At 59.1% G+C, this 23,076-nt stretch overlaps 2 protein-coding genes across 4 annotated transcripts in view; one reads left to right on the forward strand and one right to left on the reverse strand.

Annotated features, from left to right (window-relative positions):
* DNAH1 (dynein axonemal heavy chain 1) overlaps window positions 1-13,560 on the forward strand; it is an 87,326-nt gene extending 73,766 nt beyond the window's left edge. The window contains exons 55-79 of the mRNA XM_036868566.1: window positions 76-186; window positions 988-1,173; window positions 1,607-1,798; window positions 3,215-3,382; window positions 3,472-3,663; window positions 3,842-3,973; window positions 4,452-4,577; window positions 5,221-5,340; window positions 5,463-5,612; window positions 5,707-5,867; window positions 6,701-6,926; window positions 7,064-7,259; window positions 7,573-7,724; window positions 8,254-8,450; window positions 8,698-8,842; window positions 9,094-9,252; window positions 9,336-9,467; window positions 9,857-10,027; window positions 10,111-10,290; window positions 10,359-10,535; window positions 11,162-11,332; window positions 11,451-11,581; window positions 11,930-12,281; window positions 12,602-12,836; window positions 13,393-13,560. Coding sequence (XP_036724461.1) covers window positions 76-186; window positions 988-1,173; window positions 1,607-1,798; window positions 3,215-3,382; window positions 3,472-3,663; window positions 3,842-3,973; window positions 4,452-4,577; window positions 5,221-5,340; window positions 5,463-5,612; window positions 5,707-5,867; window positions 6,701-6,926; window positions 7,064-7,259; window positions 7,573-7,724; window positions 8,254-8,450; window positions 8,698-8,842; window positions 9,094-9,252; window positions 9,336-9,467; window positions 9,857-10,027; window positions 10,111-10,290; window positions 10,359-10,535; window positions 11,162-11,332; window positions 11,451-11,581; window positions 11,930-12,281; window positions 12,602-12,836; window positions 13,393-13,514 — 4,284 coding nt within the window. The 3' untranslated portion in view covers window positions 13,515-13,560. The remainder of the gene's footprint in view (window positions 1-75; window positions 187-987; window positions 1,174-1,606; window positions 1,799-3,214; window positions 3,383-3,471; window positions 3,664-3,841; window positions 3,974-4,451; window positions 4,578-5,220; window positions 5,341-5,462; window positions 5,613-5,706; window positions 5,868-6,700; window positions 6,927-7,063; window positions 7,260-7,572; window positions 7,725-8,253; window positions 8,451-8,697; window positions 8,843-9,093; window positions 9,253-9,335; window positions 9,468-9,856; window positions 10,028-10,110; window positions 10,291-10,358; window positions 10,536-11,161; window positions 11,333-11,450; window positions 11,582-11,929; window positions 12,282-12,601; window positions 12,837-13,392) is intronic.
* A 546-nt stretch (window positions 13,561-14,106) lies between these two features.
* Window positions 14,107-22,849, reverse strand: BAP1 (BRCA1 associated protein 1). Of its 3 annotated transcripts, none has more exons than XM_036868563.1 (17): window positions 22,711-22,849; window positions 22,583-22,612; window positions 22,419-22,473; window positions 21,296-21,428; window positions 20,850-20,969; window positions 20,322-20,383; window positions 20,094-20,236; window positions 19,741-19,819; window positions 19,156-19,279; window positions 18,698-18,845; window positions 18,039-18,223; window positions 17,462-17,595; window positions 16,489-16,967; window positions 16,214-16,374; window positions 15,796-15,939; window positions 15,642-15,714; window positions 14,107-15,428 (listed from the first exon to the last, which is right to left on the reverse strand). In XM_036868563.1, exons 1-17 carry the CDS (start codon window positions 22,745-22,747, stop codon window positions 15,295-15,297), a joined length of 2,241 nt encoding a protein of 746 aa, XP_036724458.1. In that variant the 5' UTR covers window positions 22,748-22,849; the 3' UTR covers window positions 14,107-15,294. The 3 variants fall into 3 exon arrangements, with proteins under 3 accessions (XP_036724458.1, XP_036724459.1, XP_036724460.1); XM_036868564.1 differs by having other exon boundaries at window positions 15,847-15,939; window positions 22,711-22,848; XM_036868565.1 differs by lacking the exons at window positions 21,296-21,428; window positions 22,711-22,849 and having other exon boundaries at window positions 22,583-22,618.
* Between the last annotated feature and the right edge of the window lie 227 nt (window positions 22,850-23,076).

The raw sequence follows: 23,076 nt of genomic DNA on the forward strand, positions 1-23,076 counted from the left end.
ACTCACTCTCTGGTCCCCATCACACCGTCACACCGGATTTCCTCTCTGTGCCCCCTGCCGCCTCCCACCCCCCAGCTGCTGCGCACTTCAGAGGATGTGGCCAAGATGCAGGAAGAGCTGGAGATTATGCGCCCCCTGCTGGAGGAGGCTGCCAAGGAGACCACGCTTACCATGGAGCAGATCAAGGTTGGGGGTGCTCCTGGCCCCCTCCCTGACGGCTGACCACGTCTGAGGATGCTCGGCATCCCCATGCAACCACAAGATCCCTAGCTGCCCGGCCTCACAGGTTGCTTAGCCTCTTGGTGCCCAGTTCCCTCATTCAGTCATGTGTTCATTCAACAAATGCTTGCTCAGAACCTATTCTTTGCCAAGTGCTGCACTGGGCAGAGGATATGGTGATGAGCAAGACAAATCCAAACCCAATAATCACAACACGGACTGAGCAGCAGGGCAGCCACAGTTAGCGGTGCAGAGTCTGCCTGAGTCTCCCTCTAAGATCCTCTGAGTCTACAAGAGGGCCCACATTTGAGGGCCAGTCCTCACAGCAGCCTCCGCAGGTTTGCATATTCATGACGGCAGCTTTCTGGCAGAAACAATCATGTCCTGCTCTACAAAGGCAGTGGTATTGAAAATTTTTCCAGCAGATGGAAAGAAAGTGACTTGTGGGAGGGGAGTGCCTTTCTCTGTTCTGCATGGAGGTGCCCTGTGGGTGTAGGGGGTCCTGCCCATGGGGCAGTTATGCTCAAGCATGTAAAGCCCTGAGCCCCATGCCAGGCCCACGATGAGCACTCAGGATTGGAAGGGGTTCCTAGCACTCCCAGATCTCCATGGGCTGTCACAGCCGAGAGGGTCCTTAGAGAATGGGGCATCCCAACCCTCATTTCCTTCCACCTGGGGAGACTGAGACAGAGAAAGGAGAAAGGGGAGGAGAGCACACCTGTCCCTGACACGGTCCATCACTGGGTCCTCCCTACTTCTGGTTCCTAGGTGGACACAACCATTGCTGAGGAGTCCCGGAATTCAGTGCAAGCAGAGGAGATCAAGGCCAATGAGAAGGCCAGGAAGGCACAAGGTATTGCTGACGATGCCCAGAAGGATCTGGATGAGGCTCTGCCCGCCCTGGATGCAGCCCTGGCCAGTTTGCGCAACCTCAACAAGAATGATGTGACCGAGGTGGGTGGCTAGGCACCTCCCAGGCTTTTCTTGGCATCCCTCCCTGGAGCCCTCTTGGGTTCTGGCCCCTAGGCCCTCCCTCTACATATCCCTTGAGGGTCATGTGTCAAGAGATGAGGGCAGAACTAGAGCTTGAATCCAGCTGCCTGCCCTTACCTCCTTGTATCAGCCCCCAGGGCCCGGGCAGGTGCATGAGGAGGGCTTTGGGCCTTGAGAACTGAGCGTACAGGGCCTCGTGGCCAGGCCTGGGTATATGGGGGAGCAGTAGTTGCCATAGGCTAAGGCAGACCTCGGGGGATCCCCGGGTGTGCCCTTGGTCTGTAGTGGTAGGGACTTGGTTGGTGGGGCCCACCCTGTCTGGCGGCTGTCCCTGCCTGGAGGTACCCACTCCGTGATGGACCTCCCCCTTCCCCACTCTTGGCCTGGCCCACAGGTGCGTGCCATGCAGCGGCCACCCCCAGGCGTGAAGCTGGTCATAGAAGCTGTGTGCATCATGAAGGGCATCAAGCCCAAGAAGGTGCCTGGAGAGAAGCCTGGCTCCAAGGTGGATGACTACTGGGAGCCAGGCAAGGGGCTGCTGCAGGACCCCGGCCGCTTCCTGGAGAGCCTCTTCAAGTTTGACAAGGTGAGCGTGCCAGGCACCCGGCCAGCTGGGAGTGAGTGAGGGCAGGACCCAGCTGGGCAGAGAAGTGGGGAGAGGAACTGGCCCCCTCCCCCCCCAGCGCTGGGGCTTCCGTCCTATCTCACTCTGCCTGCAACACACGCAGCCCTGTGGCCACAGAGCTGATGGGGCCAGATCCTGGCCCAGAGAAGCTCTCCAGCTGGTGGGGGCAACAGACAGACCAACCAGCAGATGGGTGTTGAGGAAATCAGGACCTGGGAAGTCTCCTATGCCCATAGGACATCACCCACAGTCACTCCAAGGCTCCGCAGCCTGGAGATTCTCTCTCCTGCCCTTTTCTCCCTGAAACCCCCATGGCGCTGGCCAAGACCTTCCCTGGCTGCTCAGTCATCGCCTCTCCCTCAGCCTCAACACCTGAGGTTTAGTGCCTGTCTGTCTCTGGATTTCTCTGCCTTCCTGTCTATCTGGGGTTCTCAGTATCCTTGGGCATGCGCTCTCATGGGGCTGCTTAGGGTTAGGTCAGCCTGGAGCCCGCAGCCCTCTTGGAGGGCCCCTTTCCAGCCCAGAAATTAGTCCCACGCGGGCCGCCCCCCGCCCCCACCACGTGTCAGTGTTGGAGCCCTGGGCACGTCCCAGACTGCACTGGGAGGGCAGAGACAATGGCCCATCTCAGTGACAGCTGGACTCTGTATGGGCTTCCCCATCCCTCTAATTGAGCCCAAATCAGGAGGCTCACGGCCAGCACTGAGGTTCCCCTGGTCCCAAGCTCTGACCTCTGGGAGCTCATGAACAATACAGATTCCTGGGCTCATCCTGAATTACAGAGCTGGATTCTCCCAGGGTAGGACAAGCGCTCCAACAGTATGGTGAGCTCTCGGGGTGGGGATTATTACATTTGAACGTGAGCCGGGGTGGGCATCAGAACCACTCACTCATCTCCTTATAGGCCAGGAAGGAGCCCTTGTCTCTAAATGGGTTTTAAATGGGGCCTGCATATTATCAGATCTTCTTTTTTTTTTTATTTTAAATAGTTATTTATTTATTTAGGCTGCATCGGGTCTTAGTTGCGGCATGCATGCGGGATCTAATTCCCTGACCAGGGATTAAACCCGGGCCCCCTGCACTGGGAGCGCGGAGTCTTACCCTCTGGACCACCAGGGAAGTCCCTGTATTATCAGATCTTGAGGTTGTGTCATTTCTTGAGAAAGAAAAATCTCTGATCATATTATTTGAAATCCTGGAATACAGAAGATCCTCTTCTGGCCAGCTTTTGTGGGTTGTGTTTATTCCCTAGGGAGGACACCTGTACTGAGGCCTGCACGGGGCATAGCGGCAGGAGCAGAATGCCCCTCAGCCCTGCAGAGCCTTCTCTGTCCTCCCTGGGAAGCAGCCCCCTGAGCCCATGGTTCCCATCCCCAGGACAACATTGGGGAGGCGGTGATCAAAGCCATCCAGCCATACATCGACAATGAAGAGTTCCAGCCGGCCGCCATCGCCAAGGTGTCCAAGGCCTGCACCTCCATCTGCCAGTGGGTGCGCGCCATGCACAAGTACCACTTCGTGGCCAAGGCCGTGGAGCCCAAGCGGGTGAGGGCTGGGTAGACCTGGGGGGCAGGGGAGGGGGTGTGGGCTCCTCTGGGCACCAGGAAAGCTGGTCCTGCGCCCTCTGCCCACAGCAAGCCCTGCGGGAGGCCCAGGACGACCTGGAGGTGACACAGAGGATCCTGGAGGAGGCGAAGCAGCGCCTGCACAAGGTGGAGGATGGCATTGCCACGATGCAGGCCAAGTACCGAGACTGCATCGCCAAGAAGGAGGAACTGGAGCTGAAGTGTGAGCAGTGCGAGCAGCGGCTGGGCCGCGCCGACAAGGTGCGAGGGCCTGTGCTGTGGCCTGCCCCCGACAGGCTGGAAGGGCCCGGGTGGTAGGTGGGTCCCAGGGTGGCTGTCCACACACCCCACACCGGCCACCTCGGGGACTGCGCCAGGCAGGGACACCCAGGCCCCCGGCCCAGCCTCCCAGAACCCACCCCATGGGCTGTCCTTGCAGCTCATCAATGGACTGTCAGATGAGAGGGTGCGCTGGCAGGATACGGTGGAGAACCTGGAACACACGCTCGACAACATCTTTGGGGACGTGCTGGTGGCTGCTGGCTTTGTGGCCTACCTGGGCCCCTTCACGGTAAGGAGCCCCCGGCCCCGCCTTGAGGCCTCACCTCCACGAGGGGTGGCCTGAGGGCGGCTCTTCTCTCACTCATTCAACAAGCACTGCTCAGGCGCCCCGTCTGAGCCAGGTGCTGTTCCAGGCACTGGGGATATGGCAGCTCACAAAACAGCCAGAAAACCTGCTCTGGTGGGGCTGGCCTTCTAGAGGGAAGTGTGAGCTCACACTGCCGTGCTTGCTGTGTGCCTCTCATTCAATCCTCACAGCTGCCCTGACGGTTGGGCACTGTTGTTCTTATGCTGGTTTCACAGAAAAGGGGCTGAGGATTGTGGAGGCCGAGGATGTTCCCCAAAGTGGGGCTAGAGCTCAGGCCTCAGTCTCCATGTCTGAGCTCTGACCTCTGCACAACTGCTGAGCGCTGGGGTACATACAGGGGGAAGTGGGAGGGCATCGCGGCTGTCTCGGTGGGGTGGCCCTGAGTCTGGCATCTCCCCAGGGCCAGTACCGCACGGTGCTCTACGACAGCTGGGTCAAGCAGCTCACGACCCACCATGTCCCACACACCTCCGAGCCCACGCTAATCGGGACTCTGGGGAACCCCGTGAAGATCCGCTCGTGGCAGGTGCCCACCCCGGGGGGCTGGAGCAACTGGGCTGGGCCTGCAGTGTGGTTGGGCTGGGCCAGGAGCCTCCCGCCTCCCTCCCACCCTCTTTCCTGGGTCTGCCTAGAGATGCGTCTCCTGAGCCCGCCCGGGGCCAGTCAGAGGCTGGTGGGTAGGAGAGGAGAAAGCCGAGCGAGTGGCACAGATGCTGGCTAACTGTGGGCAGAGAGGTCAAGGGGTGCTTATGAGAGTGGGGGTGGGGTGGGAGAGCAGTGTCCAGAGTGAGGGTTACGAGGTCGTGTCCGAGCTAGACCCTGGAGGACAGGTAGAGCTGGCACAAGGAGAGAACCAAGAGGCTTAGGCAGAGGCTGAGCGTGAACACAGTCCGGGAGGGCTGATGGGCTTTACTGGCTCCGTGAAGATGGTCTGACTGAGCAAGGACTCAGTAGGCAAGAGGAACAACGGGCCCAGCGAAGGAGGGTGTCGGGAGCCAGCCAATAGGAGGGAGACCAGTACTGGGGGCTGAGACCTCAGGACTGCCCTCCACCCTCAAGAGGGTGCAGTAAGGAGAAGGGAAACACAGCCAAAGCACAAGGCTGGGAGTAGCTGATGTACCAGCTGAGCCTGCTGTGTGAGACTCCCGACCCAGCCTGGTCCCCCACAGGTTGCTGGCCTCCCCAACGACACACTGTCAGTGGAGAATGGGGTCATCAACCAGTTCTCCCAGCGCTGGACCCACTTCATTGACCCTCAGAGCCAGGCCAACAAATGGATCAAGAACATGGTGAGCCCACCCACCGGGTGCCACCACCCCACCCAGCGGGGCTTAGCAGGTGCAGGGGGAGTAGCTGAGCCTCAGGCTGGTTCTCAGCCCCCGCGGCCCCCACCCGCCCCCTGTGCCCACAGGAGAAGGACAGCGGGCTGGATGTGTTCAAGCTGAGCGATCGCGACTTCCTGCGCAGCATGGAGAATGCCATCCGCTTTGGCAAGCCCTGCCTTCTAGAGAACGTGGGCGAGGAGCTGGATCCCGCCCTGGAGCCCGTGCTGCTCAAGCAGGTGGGCCTGCAGCAGCGGGGGTGGGGGCGGCCCCCTTCCCCTGCCTCACTGGTGAAGCCCAGGCCACAGCGCTTGCCCATCCCACCTGCCACAGACATACAAGCAGCAGGGGAACACGGTGCTGAAGCTGGGAGACACGGTGATCCCCTACCACGAGGACTTCAGGATGTACATCACCACCAAGCTGCCCAACCCACACTACACGCCGGAGATCTCCACCAAGCTCACCCTCATCAACTTCACCCTGTCTCCCGGGTAAGCCCTTGGTCCCTGGGTCCCCCAGCATCAGCTCTGCCTCAGCCTGCCTGGCTGCCTCCTCCCACCCCCAGGCAGAGACTCAGTGGGTTTCCCCCTGAGGCCCTGCCAGCTTCCTCCCAGGCACTCTGCATTTCAGGTCTTTCTAGCCCCTCCACCAACTCCCTTTACTTGCCACCGTTTCCACCTGAGAAACCCCACCCTCAGATCATCCTGATCCCTGGTCAGGAACCCCTCCCGCAGCCTCCCTGGCCAGCACTAGCCCCACCTCATCCGGATACCCTTTCCCCACAGCCCTTGCTGAGCCCTTGTGCACTCAGCCCCAGAGCTGTCCTGGAGCCCTGTGGGGGGCATACTCTGGCTCCCTGCACCCAAGCCGTTTCCTGCCCTTGCTGCCCTAAGCCCAGGCACTGTAGCTTTTGCTGACCACCCACATAGAGTGCTAAGGCCTCCATGCCAGTGGCCACTATGAACCTCTCCACAGACAAGGGGGTGAAAACATCTTTAAGTCCTGTCCCTCCCCATCACCCCCAGCCCCCTCCTGCTGAGAGGGAGTTTTTCAGAGACCCCAGCAACTCACATGTTCAACTGCCTGGCCCCTGCTGGGATTCCAAGCTGCCACCTGAGGTCTCACTGAGAACTGGTCACTTTCAAGCCAGGCTCTGCCTTAGCCCTGCAGCCTGAGACAGAGGCCAGGCCTCCCAGGCTGACACCAACAGGGATGCTAGGCTCTTTGGAGCCCCGGGAGCACAGGTACATAGGTGAGCAGGCTCAAGGCTGGCCCTCCAGGGCCCACCAGGTGTCACAGACATAATGTCCCCTGCCCCTGGCAGTGGTCTAGAGGACCAGCTGCTGGGCCAGGTAGTGGCTGAGGAGCGGCCTGACCTTGAGGAAGCCAAGAACCAGCTGATTGTCAATAATGCCAAGATGCGCCAGGAGCTGAAGGACATTGAAGACCAGATCCTGTACCGGCTCAGCTCCTCTGAGGGCAACCCTGTGGATGACATGGAACTCATCAAGGTGCTGGAGGCTTCCAAGATGAAGGCTGCTGAGATCCAGGTCAGCAACTGCCGGCCCACTCCTGCCTGCCTCTCCCCACCTGCCCCAGGCCTGCGCCCTATCCCCACCCACCTCTGCCTGGTGCCCTTTGACAACCTACCTGGGCCTGACCAGCTCCCCCTGTACTGCACCCCCAGGCCAAGGTCAGGATTGCAGAGCAGACAGAGAAGGACATTGACCTCACGCGCATGGAGTACATTCCCGTGGCCATCCGCACCCAGATCCTCTTCTTCTGCGTGTCTGACTTGGCCAACTTGGACCCCATGTACCAGTACTCCCTCGAGTGGTTTCTCAACATCTTCCTCTCAGGCATCGCCAACTCAGAGAGGGCAGGTAGCCCTGGCACAGATGCACATGTTGACACAAACACCAGGCTCTACCCTGGCACAGGTGTGACACACCTGGATGCATTTCCACAGCGGGCACACACACGTAGACTCACACCCATGTCCACTCATACACACCCTCATCAGACTTACACTTCGTAAGAACACACGCCCCTCCTACCCTCCTTGGAGCAAATGCCCCAAGGGGGTGCCCAGACTGCCCCTTTGGCTACTGGGGAGACGGGCTGGGCTGGGCTGGGCCCCAGGGATCTTGCTTCCCTCCCTTCTCCCTGCACTGCCATCACCCCTCTGCCCTGCAGACAACCTAAAGAAGCGCATCGCCAACATCAACCGCTACCTGACCTACAACCTCTACAGCAATGTCTGCCGCAGCCTCTTCGAGAAGCACAAGCTGATGTTCGCCTTCCTATTGTGTGCCCGCATCATGATGAACCAGGGCGAGATCAACCAGGTGCGTGATGGAGGGGCGGCCAGTTCCTTGCTTGAAAACAGCCAGGAGGCCCTGGGTTAACTATGGCCCGGCAGCTCCTGTGCACGTCTTCTCAGAGCCTTGAGAGTGCTGGTGAGCACAGAGACAGTCCTGAGCCTACCAGCTCATGGTCTCATGAGCCCCAGGTATTTCGTGGTGCGTTGGAAAGCACTGAGAGTCACAGCCACCACTGCTTGAGCCCTCACTGTGTGCCGGGTGCTGGGATCACAGCTACCCTCTGACCTACCCCCACAAAACCCCTGGGAAGCAGAGTTCTGATTCTTCCTACTTTCCAAGTGAGGAAACAGAGGCTCAGAGAGGTCAAATCCTTTGCCTAAGGTCACACAGCCAGGGAAAGGGAAAGAGGTGACACTAACCCAGACCTGTGCAACTGCCACCCCCAAGGGGAACTCCATTTCTCTGGCTGAGGATGGTAGGGGAGGCACTGCTGGGTGGGGCGCTGGAGACAGGCCTCAGGGCCTGGGCACTAGCCTCCCCTGTCCCTTGCCAGAGCGAGTGGCGCTACCTCCTGTCCGGGGGCTCTGTCCCTGTCATGAGTGAGAACCCTGCCCCGGACTGGCTGTCAGACCGGGCCTGGCGAGACATCCTGGCACTCTCCAACCTGCCGGCCTTCTCCTCCTTCGCCCTTGACTTCGTGAAGCACCTATCGGAATTCCAGGCCATCTTTGATAGCCCTGAGCCCCACCGGTGAGCTGGGACCCAGGGCACAGCAGGGTGGGCACATCCAGGGGCTGAGACCCAGGAACAGGCTTGCCCTGGAGCCTTCTCTGAGGGGCCACACAGGGTTGCCCTGCAGCTGTGACTACGTCTCTTCCATGCCCCCGGCCATGTACCCCTGGACACCCCATTCTCCCCTGCTGTCCAGCAAGCAGAGACCCTGTGGCCAGTGCCCTCCCACAGGTTGGCTCTCAGGGGGACGTGGGCACTGTTGCAGGGAGCCCTTGCCTGGCATCTGGGACCAGTACCTGGACCAGTTCCAGAAGCTGCTGGTCCTCCGCTGCCTACGTGGGGACAAGGTTACCAATGCCATGCAGGACTTCGTGGCCACCAACCTGGAGCCACGCTTCATTGAGCCCCAGGCAAGTGCTGTCAGCCAGCACCTGGGCTAATCCCCAGCCTGGGTCCCAGGATCCTGGCTGCACCTGGACAGACCACTTTGCAGCCTTGGTCAGGCCAGGATCCCTAGCCACCCCAAAAAGCTCTGAGAGGTTCCAGGTCCCACCAGGAAGCCCCTCTGGGATTACTCTGGGGGCCCCAGGACCCCCCTACCTCTCCCTGGTTGCCTGCCCCTGAGGAGAAGCTCTAGGTGGCATCTCTCCCTGCCCTGCAGACAGCCAACCTGTCATTGGTGTTCAAAGACTCCAACTCCACCACGCCCCTCATCTTCGTGCTATCACCTGGCACTGACCCGGCTGCCGACCTCTACAAGTTTGCCGAAGAAATGAAGTTCTCCAAGAAGCTCTCTGCCATCTCCCTGGGCCAGGGCCAGGTAAGGGCAAGGGGGTGGGGGAGAAGGGAGCTGGTGGGCTGGGCCAGCTGGTCCCCCACCACTCAGCACTCCTGTCCCCACAGGGCCCTCGGGCGGAAGCCATGATGCGCAGCTCCATAGAGAGGGGCAAGTGGGTCTTCTTTCAGAACTGCCACCTGGCACCGAGCTGGATGCCAGTCCTGGAGCGCCTCATTGAGCACATCAATCCTGACAAGGTACACCAAGGGAATACAGTACATCCATGCAGGACTGATAAGGCTAAATGAGATCGTCCCACAGAGCACTCAGCCAAGCCACCGGCACACAGTGGGCGCTCAGGAAGTGACATATGTAACACATATCAACTAGATTAATCTTCCCAGTGGCCCCCTCAAGTTACTGCTACCAGTGACTCGCCCAAGGCCACCCAGCACAGACGGGTGACCCTGGGACTTGCCGAAGCCCATGTTCTTTACCAGTGGTCCGTGCAGCCTGGTCTGGCCCAGCCCAACCCAGGGGTGGAGTCAGGCTGAGGGTGGCCCAGGGTCCTTGGGTAGGAGGGAGCCTGGTGTTGGGGCAGCCACCAGGTACGGGTCTCAATGCTCACGTGGAGCGTGGCCACCAGGTGCACCGGGACTTCCGCCTGTGGCTCACCAGCCTGCCCAGCAACAAGTTCCCAGTGTCCATCCTACAGAACGGCTCCAAGATGACCATTGAGCCGCCACGCGGGGTCAAGGCCAACCTGCTCAAGTCTTACAGCAGCCTCAGCGATGACTTCCTCAACTCCTGTCACAAGGTGAGACACACTTGGCACCCCCAACCTGCCCCATCTCCATCCCCGCCCTTCACGCCCCTCCGCCCCGCCCCCACCTCCGACAGGTGATGGAGTTCAAGTCCTTGCTGCTGTCTCTGTGTTTGTTCCATGGGAATGCCCTGGAGCGTCGTAAGTTTGGGCCCCTGGGCTTCAACATCCCCTACGAGTTCACGGACGGGGACCTGCGCATCTGCGTCAGCCAGCTCAAGATGTTCCTGGACGAGTATGACCACATTCCCTACAAGGTGGGCTGGGGATGGGCTGAGGGCGGGGAGCTGGGTGCCTGTGGGGGCCTGACCTACCCACCCCGTAGGTCCTCAAGTACACGGCAGGGGAGATCAACTACGGGGGCCGCGTCACTGACGACTGGGACCGCCGCTGCGTCATGAACATCCTGGAGGACTTCTACAGCCCCGCCGTGCTCTTCCCCGAGCACAGCTACAGTGCCTCGGGCGTCTACCACCAGATCCAACCCACCTACGACCTCAACGTGAGCACACACCGGGGCCGTGCTTCAGACGGCCTGCCAGGCTGGGGTCCTGGGGTGCCGTGAACACCTGGGTGCTGGGAGACTTGGCCCGTACCGGCCAGTAGCTCCTTTTCATTGACTGATCCATCCCACAGAGATAGCCCTGGAGCTCAGGTTCTGTGGGCAGACGACAACTCCCGCCTCTCAGCCCCTGCCCGAGAGGACTTAGTGAGGCTGGGAGGGGGCGGGCGGCTCCTCTGAGGCTGCCAGGTGAGGCAGTGAGGCGGGAAGCAGCCCAGACCACAGTCAGGGAGGGCTCCCTGAGGAAATGATGCTTCAGCTAAGATGTGTGAGGAGCAGGCAGGCGTTGGTGGAGCACCCCAGAGTGTGGGTCAGCAGTGTAAAGGGCCTGTGGCAGGAGGGGCTGTGACAGGTTTGAGCAGCTGAATGAAGAAGCAGGGAGCTAGGCAGCAGGGAGAAGTGGGCTAGGAGGGAGCAGAGGCCATGGAGTCCCGAGGGTAAGAGGGAGATGCGTAAAGCTTGCAACCAGGGGTGACGAGTAGGGGATGTGCTCAATTGGAGGGCTGTCCCGCAGGCTGGAGGTAGAGCAGGGCAGGGGCTTCAGTCGCAGCCCTCCTACCCTCCAGGGCTACCTCTCCTACATCAAGAGCCTTCCACTCAACGACATGCCTGAGATCTTTGGCCTGCATGACAATGCCAATATCACCAGTGCCCAGAATGAGACCTACACGCTGCTTGGCACCATCGTCCAGCTGCAACCCAAATCATCCTCTGCAGGTGGCCAGCGCCGGGAGGAGGTTAGTGGCAGCAGGGGAAAGGGCCCAGTGGTTGGGCAGGACCAGTCTCCTATCCACCATCATGCCTGTTCCCCTGTGGGAAGGAACTCTGCGCATGTAGAATTCTTTGCACCCACAGATAGTGGAGGATGTGGCCCAGAACATTCTGCTCAAGATGCCTGAGCCCATCAGCTTGCAGCGGGTGATGACCAAGTACCCTGTGCTGTATGAGGAGTCAATGAACACGGTGCTAGTACAGGAGGTCACCCGGTAATCCCCTGCCACCCCCAGCCCTGAGTCAGCAGGCCACTGGGCTGTAGAGAAATGACAGCAAAAGCTACACCAAGTGCTATAAACCCATTCTCTAACTCAGCCACATTTTTATTCCATTTTACAGATGAGCAAACCAAGGCCCAAAAAGGTTACATGACTTGTCTAAGGTCATACATTTACTAACAGCCAGAGCTGGAATTGGTACTCAGGCCACTCGACCCCCCTCTATGCTCTTAGCCCCTATATTCTGCCATTGTTTTTTTGTCTATGGCCTACAACTGGGGAGTGCAGATATGGCCACACGGCCCCAGACCACTGCCTTCCTCCTTACCACTGGCTCCACAGGTACAACCGGCTGCTGCAAGTGATCACACAGACGCTGAGAGACCTGCTCACGGCACTCAAGGGGCTGGTGGTGATGTCCTTGCAGCTGGAGCTGATGGCTGCCAGCCTATACAACAACACTGTGCCAGAGCTCTGGAATGCCAAGGCCTACCCATCACTCAAGCCGCTGTCCTCCTGGGTCATGGACCTGCTGCAGCGCCTGGACTTCCTGCAGACCTGGATCTCCAAGGGCATCCCAGCCGTCTTCTGGATCAGCGGCTTCTTCTTCCCCCAGGCTTTCCTGACAGGCACCCTGCAAAACTATGCCCGCAAGTCTGTCATCTCCATTGACACCATCTCCTTCGATTTCAAGGTCTGGACTCAGCCAGGGCCAGGTCAGGTGACAGGCTGGGGTGTGGCCCAGGCAGGAGGAACACGGAGGCCACAGCTGGCTGGCAGAATCAGGGGACCCCCGAGAGGGGGTTGGGGGACAGGGAGAGCCAGGATAGAAGAGACCGTAAGCCCCAGGGAAATCCCTAGGGGCAGAGCACAGACTGTAGGCTACCAGATGAAACAGCAGGTGAAGGGGGGAGGTAGGCAGAGCCCTCAGGAGGCAGCTGTGCCTCCTGACCCAAATCCTAACCCAGATTCTGGGTGTTTATATGTGAGGGGGCATCTGTGTGCCCACCACAGGTGATGCACCAGTCGGTATCAGAGCTCAAGACAAGACCCAAAGAGGGGTGCTTCATCCATGGACTGTTCCTGGAAGGTGCCCGATGGGACCCTCTGGCCTTCCAGCTGGCTGAGTCTCGGCCCAAGGAGCTATACACAGAGATGGCCGTTATCTGGCTCCTGCCAACACCCAACCGCAAGGTCCAGAACCAGGACTTCTACCTGTGCCCCATCTACAAGACACTGACCCGTGCTGGTATGGGGCCCAGGGCGGGGAGCCTACACCACAGGTGGGGGCCCAGGGTTGGGCCAGTTAGGCTGACCCAGGTTAGCTGAACAGGATGGCTGACAGAGGTCAGTCAGCACTCCTGAGACTGACTAGGCCAGGACAGAGCTGGGCCAGTAGTAGGCAAGGTGATGCCCAGGGGCTGGGCCCAGTCTGTGGGGAGTGGCCCCTGAGCTCACCATCCTCTTGCCTCCCTTAGCAGACCCACCTTGGGTCCTGGGAGCCCCAGCCTGCCCATGGAGGTTCAGAGAGGGTAACCGAGGCCTGGAGAGGTGGGGTGGGCCTGGGCTGGGTCCACAGGGAATGAGCAGGGGCATCAACTCTCCCATTCCCATCCTCAATCGTCAGTGCAGTAACTGAGGGCAGGCCTGAGCCTTGGCCACACTCCCCAGACGGGCTTCCTCTTGGGTCAGGTCCCCTTCCTCGTTCCAAGCTCAGTCTGCCAAGTCCACTGCCTTTCTTTATACCCTGTTCCTGCCCTAGTTGAAGCAGACAACTTAACCTTCCCCCTTCTTGCCTGCTCTAGGAACACTATCAACCACAGGCCACTCCACAAACTACGTCATTGCTGTGGAGATCCCCACCGACCAGCCCCAGCGACACTGGGTAAAGCGTGGTGTGGCCCTCATCTGTGCCCTGGACTACTAGACCCAGACAGAAGGGCTGGGGCCATTAAAGTTGCATTTCCTAAGCAGTCCAGCTGAGCCTTAGCTGCTTACACCAGGCCCCCTCTGTAGAACCCACTGCCAGGGAAATCGTGGGGGTGAGAGGCTACAGTGGCCTCAAGAGAAAATGTGTTTAGCAGGGGGAAGAGTGGCACAGTTGGCAGTTTTGACCTGCAACAAGGGAAGAGAGGTGAGCCTTGCAAGGTCCCAGGGCCCCTCCAGGGACTGCGCACCAGGCAGGACTAGAGACAGAGGCGCCACCTCCACTGAGTCCCAACACCTCTCCAGGTTGCAAAGCTGTCAGATCTGGTGAAAGCCATGGCCCTCTCCTCCCACAGTACACCTTGCACACAACTCCTCTGGTTCCACAGCCCACCCAAAGCCCCTCCTCAGTTCAGACCCTAAGTCCCAGGCCTAGGGTCCCAAGAACCTCTGCCCCAGAAGGCTGAATGCCCGAGAATGCACTCCCCTTACCTCTTTGGTCACACACGGGGCCCTGGGCCCAGGTCTGGTTAGGTCCTCACTCCCACCACAGCCCTGGCCTACAAACCTCAGGCCAGCAAGCACAGGAGGGCTCATTTTTTAGGAGAGTTTTATTCATTCATTAGTCCAATATTTACAGGGGCCAGAGGGGTCGGGCTATGCTTAGCGCAGAGAGGCAGCTGCCATGCCTGCCAGCTGCCCCCCACCCTGGTCACTATGTACACATAAGGGGCCCGCCTGGATCACCTTCAAAGCCACCTGGCAGAGGCCATGGGGCTATGTTTGGGGCCTGAGCTCCAGAGGCAGTGCTGGGCCCATTAGCCCTTGGCATCAGGCCCTCTGGGAACATGGGGCTCCAACTGGTTGTCTTGGTCCTATTGTCCCCCACCCTGAGTGCCTTGCAGAAGCTGAGAAAGCTGGCATGGCAGGGAGAGCTGAGTGGTGCCAGCTTCCTGCAAGCAGCCCTGTCTCTGCTGTCTCTAAGAGGGAGACGTGGTAATACTGAGGGGTGGGCAGAGGCTCCTCTGAGCCCAGGAGCCCAAGGCAGGCCCCTTGCCAGGGCCACAACACTGAAGACAAAGAGCCTAGGGCCTTGCCACAGAGAGCAGTCTTACCAAGCCTGGCCAAAGCCAGGCCACCAAACAGCTCAAACACTTCTCTCTGCTCAGGCCATGGGACCCAAGCAGGCTGCTCACCCCACCCCCGCTGGAACACCCCACTCCCACCCCAGTCTAGCCCAGCAGCCAGGTCCCTGAGTTTGGAGCTCTCCCAGGAGGAATGAAGAGCAGACCTGGCTTCCTCGCAACAGGGACAACTGGGGCCAGAGCAGCAGGGCCCCCAGCTGTGACCCTGCAGGAGTGACCCTGGCCCTCCAGGATGACAGCTGTTAGGAGAGAACTCAGAGTCAGGAAGCTGACTATGTCAACACAGTGGTGGCAAGATGGGTTAGAGCCCAGAAAAATAGACGTCTCTGTAGGTAAAATATATATTCTGCTGCCCAGGCAGAAAGGCCAGGTCCTGCCACTCCACAGCCGGCTGTGGAGGAAGCTGCAGCACCTCCCTGTGCCCCAGCTCCTGCTTCCAGAGCATGACGGGGCAGCCCTGCCCTGGCAGGCACTAGGGCACCGTGCAGAGAATCCTGGCCTGGCTCCTATTCCCAGGGTCTGGGCTCTCTGACTGGAACTATTCGGTAATACTGGGAAGAGGGGGAGTGGGCCAGGGGAGGGCCCTGGTGAGGGCTGTGTGGCAAGAGTGAGCGGCAGGGTCAGGGCCAGCAGTCCTCACTGGCGCTTGGCCTTGTAGGGGCGTGAGCGTTTCCGCCGGTCAGGCTTCCGCTGCTTGTGGAGTCGGCCAATGCTGACCCCCTGGCGCCGCCGCACCGAGATGTTCTGCTCCACCAGGTTGGCCAGCATGCCTGTGGAGAGGCGCAGGCCCTTGAGTGGGTGGCTGGATGCCCGGCAGCCACGCGCTCAACTGGCCACAGCCTCCGGTCAGAAGCTGAGGCTCTCTCGGCCCTCCCTGAGACTACAGTCTGCTCAAGCCCCGGCAGAGGCCTGAGGGAGGGGGCCTGAGGGCCAGGGCTCTGAGCAGGGCATGCCAGGTAAGGTGCAGCAGCGAGACCCCTCACCTTCCTGAGCCAGCATGGAGATGAAGGTGCAGATGAACTCATCGTAGTTGTGGGTTCTTCTCTGGTCGTCGATCTGTGGGAGAGAAGAGTGAGGACATGAGGACGCTGCAGCATCTCCCCAGAGCAGCCACCAGCTGACCCCAGCAGGTCGCACCTCTGGGAAGACAGGCGGGCAGAGGACCAGGCAGCTGGAGAGAGGGCCCACCTTGAACTTCTTCCTCTTCTCCACCTCTTCCTTGAGGCAGGCCTCATAGTTTGCAATCTCAGCCTCCACACACTTCAGCAGTGCCAGCAGCTCCTGCCAAAACCCAGCAATTGCACCCGTGGTGGGGGGGGCTGGCCAGCACCAAAGCCCCACTACCAGCAGGCAGCTAGAGGCAAGGACGAGCAGCCAGAGTCCCTGGAGCCTATTGAGGCCCCTGCCGCCACCCGACCCAGACAGGCTTCCTGGCACCTGGCTTCAGCCACCACCCTTCACACCAAAATTCCAACTAGGAACCCAGCACCTGGGCAGCAGTGCCCTAGGCCCTTCCCTTGTCAGTATTAGAAGAGAAAGCTGCAGAGGGGCTCACCTTGGGTGAGTACTTCTCCCCACTCAAGGGCTCACTAGGCCTGACCAGCCCAGGCTTCTCTCTGCTGTCCACAGCCTCCACCACCTCTTTCTCCTCTGGGCTACCAGACCCCTGGCTGCCTTGGCTCGGTCTGATAGAAGGTGAGGAACCCTTCCCACTCTCTGGGAAGAGAAGGCACGAGAAGACCCATCAGAGTGCAGGACACGTGGTGGTCACTTGGCCACCTCCCTCCTCAGTATGCCACTGGGAGGCCAGTGAGCCAGCCCAAGGCCCACCTGTCAGTGCCAGGGGACTCAGCACACCGTCCTCAGCCAGGTGCAGCAGGCCCGTGCTGATGACAGGACCCAGGTCGCGTACAGCACGATTGTAGCGTATGCAGTCAACACGCAGCAGGCTGTCATCCTCTCCAAAAAGCACCTTGGAGATGTGGGAGGTGACGGGGCTAGAGGGCCGCGTGGGGTTGGCGGAGCGGATAGGCGAGCGCAGTGGCGAATTGAAAGCGCTGCCGATCTCAGAGGCTGTGTCAGTGCTCTCGTTGCTGGGGGTGGGCGAGGGCTGTGAGTGCGTGGGCACTGCCACAGCCGGACTCCCGGCCCCGCTGCTCGTCTTGATGGACAGAGGAATTGAGAGGTCTTTCTGGGACTCTTTGAGCTTCTCGGCCAAGACGTTGATGGTGTTGGGCTGCAGCACCGACAGCTGCCCATCCCCAGAGCCACTCAATGGCCCCGGTTTCCCCGGCCCCTTTCGCTTATACCTGTGGGGCCCAAGGAAAGGTAAGCCAAGGGAATGGGCCAGGTGACCACGTTCAGCAACGCCCAGAATGACCTGAACACATCTTTGCCTCCAGGGACTGACCCTGAAGCTCCAGCAGCCTGACCTGGCCATGCCAAGCCTGGCACGCTGAGCTACGACAGCTGCAGCCAGGTGTCCTCAAAGGACACCTCCTCTATTCCAGCTGTCTCACTTCTGGCCTTTTGCCAATGCCGGTTCTTCCAGCAAAGATATCCCCCACCCCATCTCTCAAGGCCTAGACAAAAGGCCTTGATGTCTGGTTAAATGTGCACGGCCCTCGCCCAAGCCCTCCAAAAACTTCTTGGGACCTGGAATCGGCCCCTTCACGTCAGCCTCCCCAGGGCCCTGCACTCAGCAGGCATTCAGCATTATCTGCTGAACAGCATTTTCTGGGCTGGAAGATTCAAGATAGGATCTGCAGCACTCAGCCTCCAGCCTTACAGAGCTGGGGCTGACCTGATGGCGGAGTTGGTGTTCTGCACGTCATCCTCCTCGTCATCCTCGTAGTCATCCTCATCGTCTGAGTACTGCTGGGGTGGGCGGACTGGAACTCGGCTGCGGCCCACACCTGCTGCCAGGTCTTCCTCCTCCTGGGGCAGAGACCCAGGGCGGCCATGAGCCAGGCTGGAGACAGCAGCCACAGCCAGGAAGCCAACATGGCTCTCCAGGTTCAGTCCACTGAATCCCTCCAGGTGCTCCAGAGCCCACCCACACTACTTGCCTACATAGGGCTTCTAAGAGAAACAGAGTGCCCTGAAACACCTGCATTTCTTTTGCCAGTAGAACCCAACCCATAGAGCTGAATCCAACCCCATGCCCTAAACATTTAGCCCCACAGCCATGAGACAGAGTTTAAAGTCAGAGGAGCTCTCTCTGCTTCCCTAAACCCCTGCCATCATAGGGGCTTCTGAGTATCAGACAGAGGAACCTGGATACCTAGGCCCCGACAGAAGGCGAACACCAATGAATCACCTGAGGAAAGTGCCTGTTGCAACCTCTCAAAAGAATCCTGGAGGGAATCCTCCCAGCTTACCTGCATGGGGGACTTGGCATAGTTGTGATTGTCCAGAAAGGCTGGCAGCCGCTGGACGATAGGAGTGGGGTTTGGGGGAACCCCATTGATGCTGCTCCCTGGAGGCTTCACCACCAGCTTGGGTTTGCTGGGAGGGCTGTGGGTCGGGGCTTGTGGGCACGAACCAGCCACCTCCTCCGCACTATCTGAGAGGGCGAGGGGCATGGGCAGGACTTTCAGCCAGACCCTCAAGAAAAGCTGTCCTCAGCCCACTGTCTCCCCAGTCCTGGGGCGCAGCACTGCTCCCCTTCCCTTCTCAGAGAAGAACAGCAGAGACAGCTGATAGGTGGAGAGTCAGCAAGCTCTAAGTCATGGGGCCACAGTGAGGCAGGAAAAGGATGAGATGAAAAAAAGGAGGCAGAAAGAAAAAAACTTCTAGAGAGGCTAAAAAGGGAATATACATTAAGGAGAAGGCTTGGGGGACTGTGGTAATGGCAGCCCTTTCCAGGTGCCTTTGTTTAGGGAGGGACTGCTCTTCCTCCATGTTCCGAGGGGAGAGGGCTGTAGGCACCAGGCTTCAGACCTCCTGCAGGAGCCTCTGAACCACTGCCCAAGTGCCTCCATAGAAAAAGACTTGCTCTGCTTGGGGTGGCTCTGAGGCCCATAAGAGGCTCCAATACCTGTGTGGGTGCCCTCAGAGGCCGCTGGGGCCCTGCTTGTTTCCAGGGCCAGAGGGGACTTGCTGCAGACTGGTTTGGTCTCTTCAGGCAACTGTGACTCTTGAGACTTGTGGGTCTGAATCAGCTCTGGCTGCGTTACCCTAATCAGCTGAAATCAAAATCCAAGGTGCAGAGGAGTGAAGGCAGACCCTAGCTTCTACCTTGGACAGCTAAGGGCCTTGGCTCTACTCACTCACTTAAAGGGAAATAAAACAGCCAAACCTCCTTTCAGAGGCTATTCTCCCCCTCCCCACGCCAAGTCCCATCACCTTTCCCACAAAGGGAGCAAAGGAAAGGAGTGGTTAATTGAAGCCCAGATCCACAATAGAGAGTAATGTGGCAATCAGACACAGACGCCCCAGTGGAGGGGAGGAGTGGGTGGCTGGGCTGGGCAGGGCCTGGGCAGGAGGGGTACCCACCTGCTGCAGGGCCTCCAGTACTGTCTGACGGTTCACCTTCAGCACGTGCAGCCTGGCCTCATACTTGATCCTGCGGTCGGGCACCACCGCCATCAGGTTGAAGCGGATGTCATGGTAGGGCTCCCTGCAGTCACAGCCGTGGCCGTGAGAGCAGCTCTCACCCTGGCCCCGCCATCAGGTTGAGGCAGATCTCCTGGCAGGGCTCCCTGAAGTCACACCTGCAGCCACAGGTACAGGCCCCACCCCAACAGGCGGGCAGCAGCTGGCCATGCACACCAGGCACCTGAGTTGGTGCCTTCCAACAAGCTGCGTGAGGGGCCTGTCAGGAAGTGAGCCAGCACACGTGGGCCACCCAGGGCTCCACCAAGGCCTGCCCCTCCCCAGGCTATCCTGAAGCAGGCCACACGCAGCCTGAGTGGGAAATAGGGCAAGGAGTTGGGAGCACAAGATCTAATCCTGATCTTGCCAGATTCATCACGTGGCCTTGCACAAGCCATCTGGACTCTCTCTGCCTTGGTTCCCTCTTCTGTGTCCCTCCCAATGGGGGCACAGCTCCAGAAGGTAGGGCAGGCACAGGGCCCTTACCCTGCAGTGGCGAGGCCGATACGCTCCATGATGACCCTCCGGGCCTTGTCTGTCCACTCCTCATCCTCCCCCCAAGGCCCTGGGGAAACCAAGACAAGGAGTCAGTAGGTAGGAAGCCCTGAGCTCGGGCAGGCCAGGAGTTGGAAGGATGATGGAGAGCAGGTGACCCAGAGAATCAGGGGCTAGTTGGGCAATGCAGTACAGGGTGCCATCCTGCCAGAACCACATGTCTTCAAGACACCCCCGCCCCACCACGCCCCACCACTGGGTCCCAAGCGCTTGAGGACCCTGAGCCCCACCTCCTTAGGAGGTAAGCAGAGAAATCCAATGGGCCCCCAGCTCAGAGTGCCTACCATGGTCAATGGGGTAAACCTTCAGCCCATCCAGCTCAAAAAGCCGGCCTGTGATAGGCACATAGCTGACAAAGTGGAATGCCTCCATGGTCCGCACGGCACTAAGGCCATTCTGCTTCTCGGGGAGATGGCGTGGCTCAGGCCTGGGGAAGGACACAGTCAGTGCCCAGAATGGTACAACCCCCTTCCTTGCCCCCACCCCCATCAGTTCCCACAGCTCCCACACACCTGGCATGGCTATTATGTGCCTTGGCCAACTCTGGAGCATTGCCAATCGCATATCCTTTGCTCTAGAGGGAAGAAAATAAGGCCACATCAGAGCAACTTTTCAGGTGGGCCTCGGGTGGGAAACAGCTCAGGAGAACAGGCCTGGGGGCATTCCAGGAACTTGAAGCACAGGTGGCCTCTCCTGAAGGCCTAGTGGGGGCAGGAAAGAGCTCTGGAGCCCCCAAAAGATGGGCTGTACTGGCCTTGCATGGTAATCAGTGGACACTGGACAACAACATTGCCTGATAAAGTCCTAATAAGGTGTCACTTAAGGAATGTTCCTCTCTTCCCCAGGTCTGTCTCCTTTTCTGACAATTGGGCCTTAAAAAAAAGTTGACTTACACAATTAATTTACAGGTCAAATATAATGTAAATATCATTTGAAAAAGCCTCATAGTGCCAAATGCCGTGTGGTGGCATTATCAGTGGCAGATCTGGTGGTCACATCTGCCTAGTCAGCTGAGTCAGGATCAAGGCACTGTGGCCTACCTCAGGGCTGAAGCCTTTGGTGAAGTCCTTCATGCGACTCAGGGTGGGCCCCAGGTCCACATTGCTGCAGTTGAGGAGCACGCTCAGCAGGGCATGAGTGGCACAAGAGTTGGGGATCAGCTGTGAAACAAAGAACAGTCACCCATCCACAGCATCCCTCACCCCAAGCCCATACTCATCAGGAATGGGGACCCAGAGAGAGACAGTCATGTCTGGACAATCCTCATCAGCTCCCCTCATCTTTACCCAACATTTGTTCATTCAACTAAGTACCCATCAGAAGTCTGGGGACATGGAGAATGGACTCAGACATCACCCTCCTCTAAAGAGACTCCCTTTTTTAGTGAATAAGAGCTCAGTTCCTTCTGCCTTCCCCCACTTCCACTTGCCAAGCGAAGAAAACGGCAGCATCCCACCCTCCAGAAAGAACACAGAGCCCAGCAGACCTGGTGGGCAAAGAACATGTTATTCACAATATCATCATCAATCACAGATGTATCATCCACCAAGGTAGAGACCTTGCGACGGGATCGGCGCTCTTCGATCCATTTGAACAGGAAGATGAATCCATACACGGGGCTGGGGAAAGTAAGGGACAGAGCTAGACCAGTCAAGTGGGGGAAGGCAATCTGCATTCCCTTTCCTCTCCCCTATTCCTTTGCACTGTGTTACCACTCAGGTGCCCTTCCTGTGATCCCACCTCTCCCTTGGCTTCTTCCCAACGCTGCCCAAAGCGGCCCTGAGCCCTCGCACCCCAGAAGCCCACTGCAGGCAGAGTCAAGCATCAGCCTCTGGCTGTGATGTTCCAGGAGTCGCCCAGTATCCTTATGAAGTCTATGGTTCTGGGATAAGAAAAGCTGGAACGATGGCTCAGGACCGGGTAGGAACAGAAAGTAAGGCGAGAACAATAAATGTGATGAGGAATTTAAACACTAATTCTCACTTGTGAAGCCCAGGGCCTGGGCCCCAGTGCAATCAGGGAAGTTAATGAACACCCATATCAGTCCCTTCTTTCCTGGAGGGAAAGAAGCAGACTTCTCCGTTTAGTCACTGTAGCAGTTCCTCCACACCTCTATTCTGTAGGACCACCAAGACAAGACCCTGACCTTGGTAACCCAGGAGAGTCCTTGTCAGATGCCACAAACCAACCAATCAATATGAGACCCCTGTGTGGGGATTAAAACCACCGGCACATGGGCACAGTAAAGCAGTCATTAATAAGTTACAGCTGCACAAAAGGCACAGTGTGACCTGAGTCAAGAGAAGTGGGTTTCTGGCTGGGAGGCCACAAAAAGCAGATGAATTTAATCCAAGAGATGGTTAGAATTTGTATTGGGGGGAAGAGGTTACCACATAAAGGGAAGTGCTGAGGGAAAACTGGGAAAAACAAAAGCACAGCACCAGTTTCATCAGGAAGGCACCCAAAGAGGAGGGATGCTTCCTTATACGAGATTTTACAATTTGGAGCCCTGATACTACCTCCCTTGAGGAGCACTCTGTCCCGAGTCCCTCCCTAGCCCTCGGGGTGTAAGGGGCGGCCGAAGCCACGCCGCGTGCCAAGCCACTCACCCCTGGCATTTGCTCTGAAGGTCATAGATCTCCTCCACCTGCACCCCTTTGACACCTGCGATCAGGTAAGGAAAGAAGTCGGGAAGGGTAGCCTCTGGCTGTGGAGCGATGGCCCATGAGTGGGCCCCCACAGCCTGGTTCCGGCGCGTAGGAGAGGCTCTTACCGAAATCTTCCACCAGGAGGGTGAAGAGGCCTGGGTGGGGCGACAAGAGGAGCGGGTAGTGGTCAGAAAGGCGCGTCTCGGACCCACCCGGCCTCCCCAGCTCCGGGCCTGCCCGGTCCCCTCCTCACCAGGGTCGCTCTCCAGCTCCAGCCAGCCCTTATTCATCTTCCCGCGGAGCGGCCCCTCAGCGCCATGTCCAGGCCCTCCCGACCCACCGCCGCCCCCCGCCGGGAGCCCCCGCCGCCCCCGGGGCCCCTAGCCCCACACACAGACAACGGGCCCCGTCGCGTCACCCGCCCGCGCCGGCGGCACTACGTCACCTCTGCGCGACGATCGCCGCCCCGCCTCTGGCCTCGTCTTCTGCAGTTTCGACTCCAGACGCCGGCGAACTCGCGCGGGAGTGCAGGGCGAGAAGACTGGGCAGGGCTAGAGCGCGGGTGGCGCGAGAAGGGGCGGGGCAGGCGCGCGGCCGTTAGCGCGCTACCGTTAGCGGT

Source organism: Balaenoptera musculus, chromosome 11, assembly GCF_009873245.2.
Source record: "Balaenoptera musculus isolate JJ_BM4_2016_0621 chromosome 11, mBalMus1.pri.v3, whole genome shotgun sequence".
In the NCBI taxonomy this organism is placed as follows: domain Eukaryota; kingdom Metazoa; phylum Chordata; class Mammalia; order Artiodactyla; family Balaenopteridae; genus Balaenoptera; species Balaenoptera musculus.

Coding starts and splice junctions, on each gene's coding strand:
- BAP1 (XM_036868563.1), bottom strand. CDS start 22,747: ATGAATAAGGGCTGGCTGGAGCTGGAGAGCGACCCTG. Junction 19,280..19,740: donor ATCGGCCTCGCCACTGCAGG/GTAAGGGCCCTG, acceptor CTGTGACTGCAG/GGAGCCCTACCATGACATCC. Junction 18,224..18,697: donor CTCTGAGGGCACCCACACAG/GTATTGGAGCCT, acceptor TCGCCCTCTCAG/ATAGTGCGGAGGAGGTGGCT.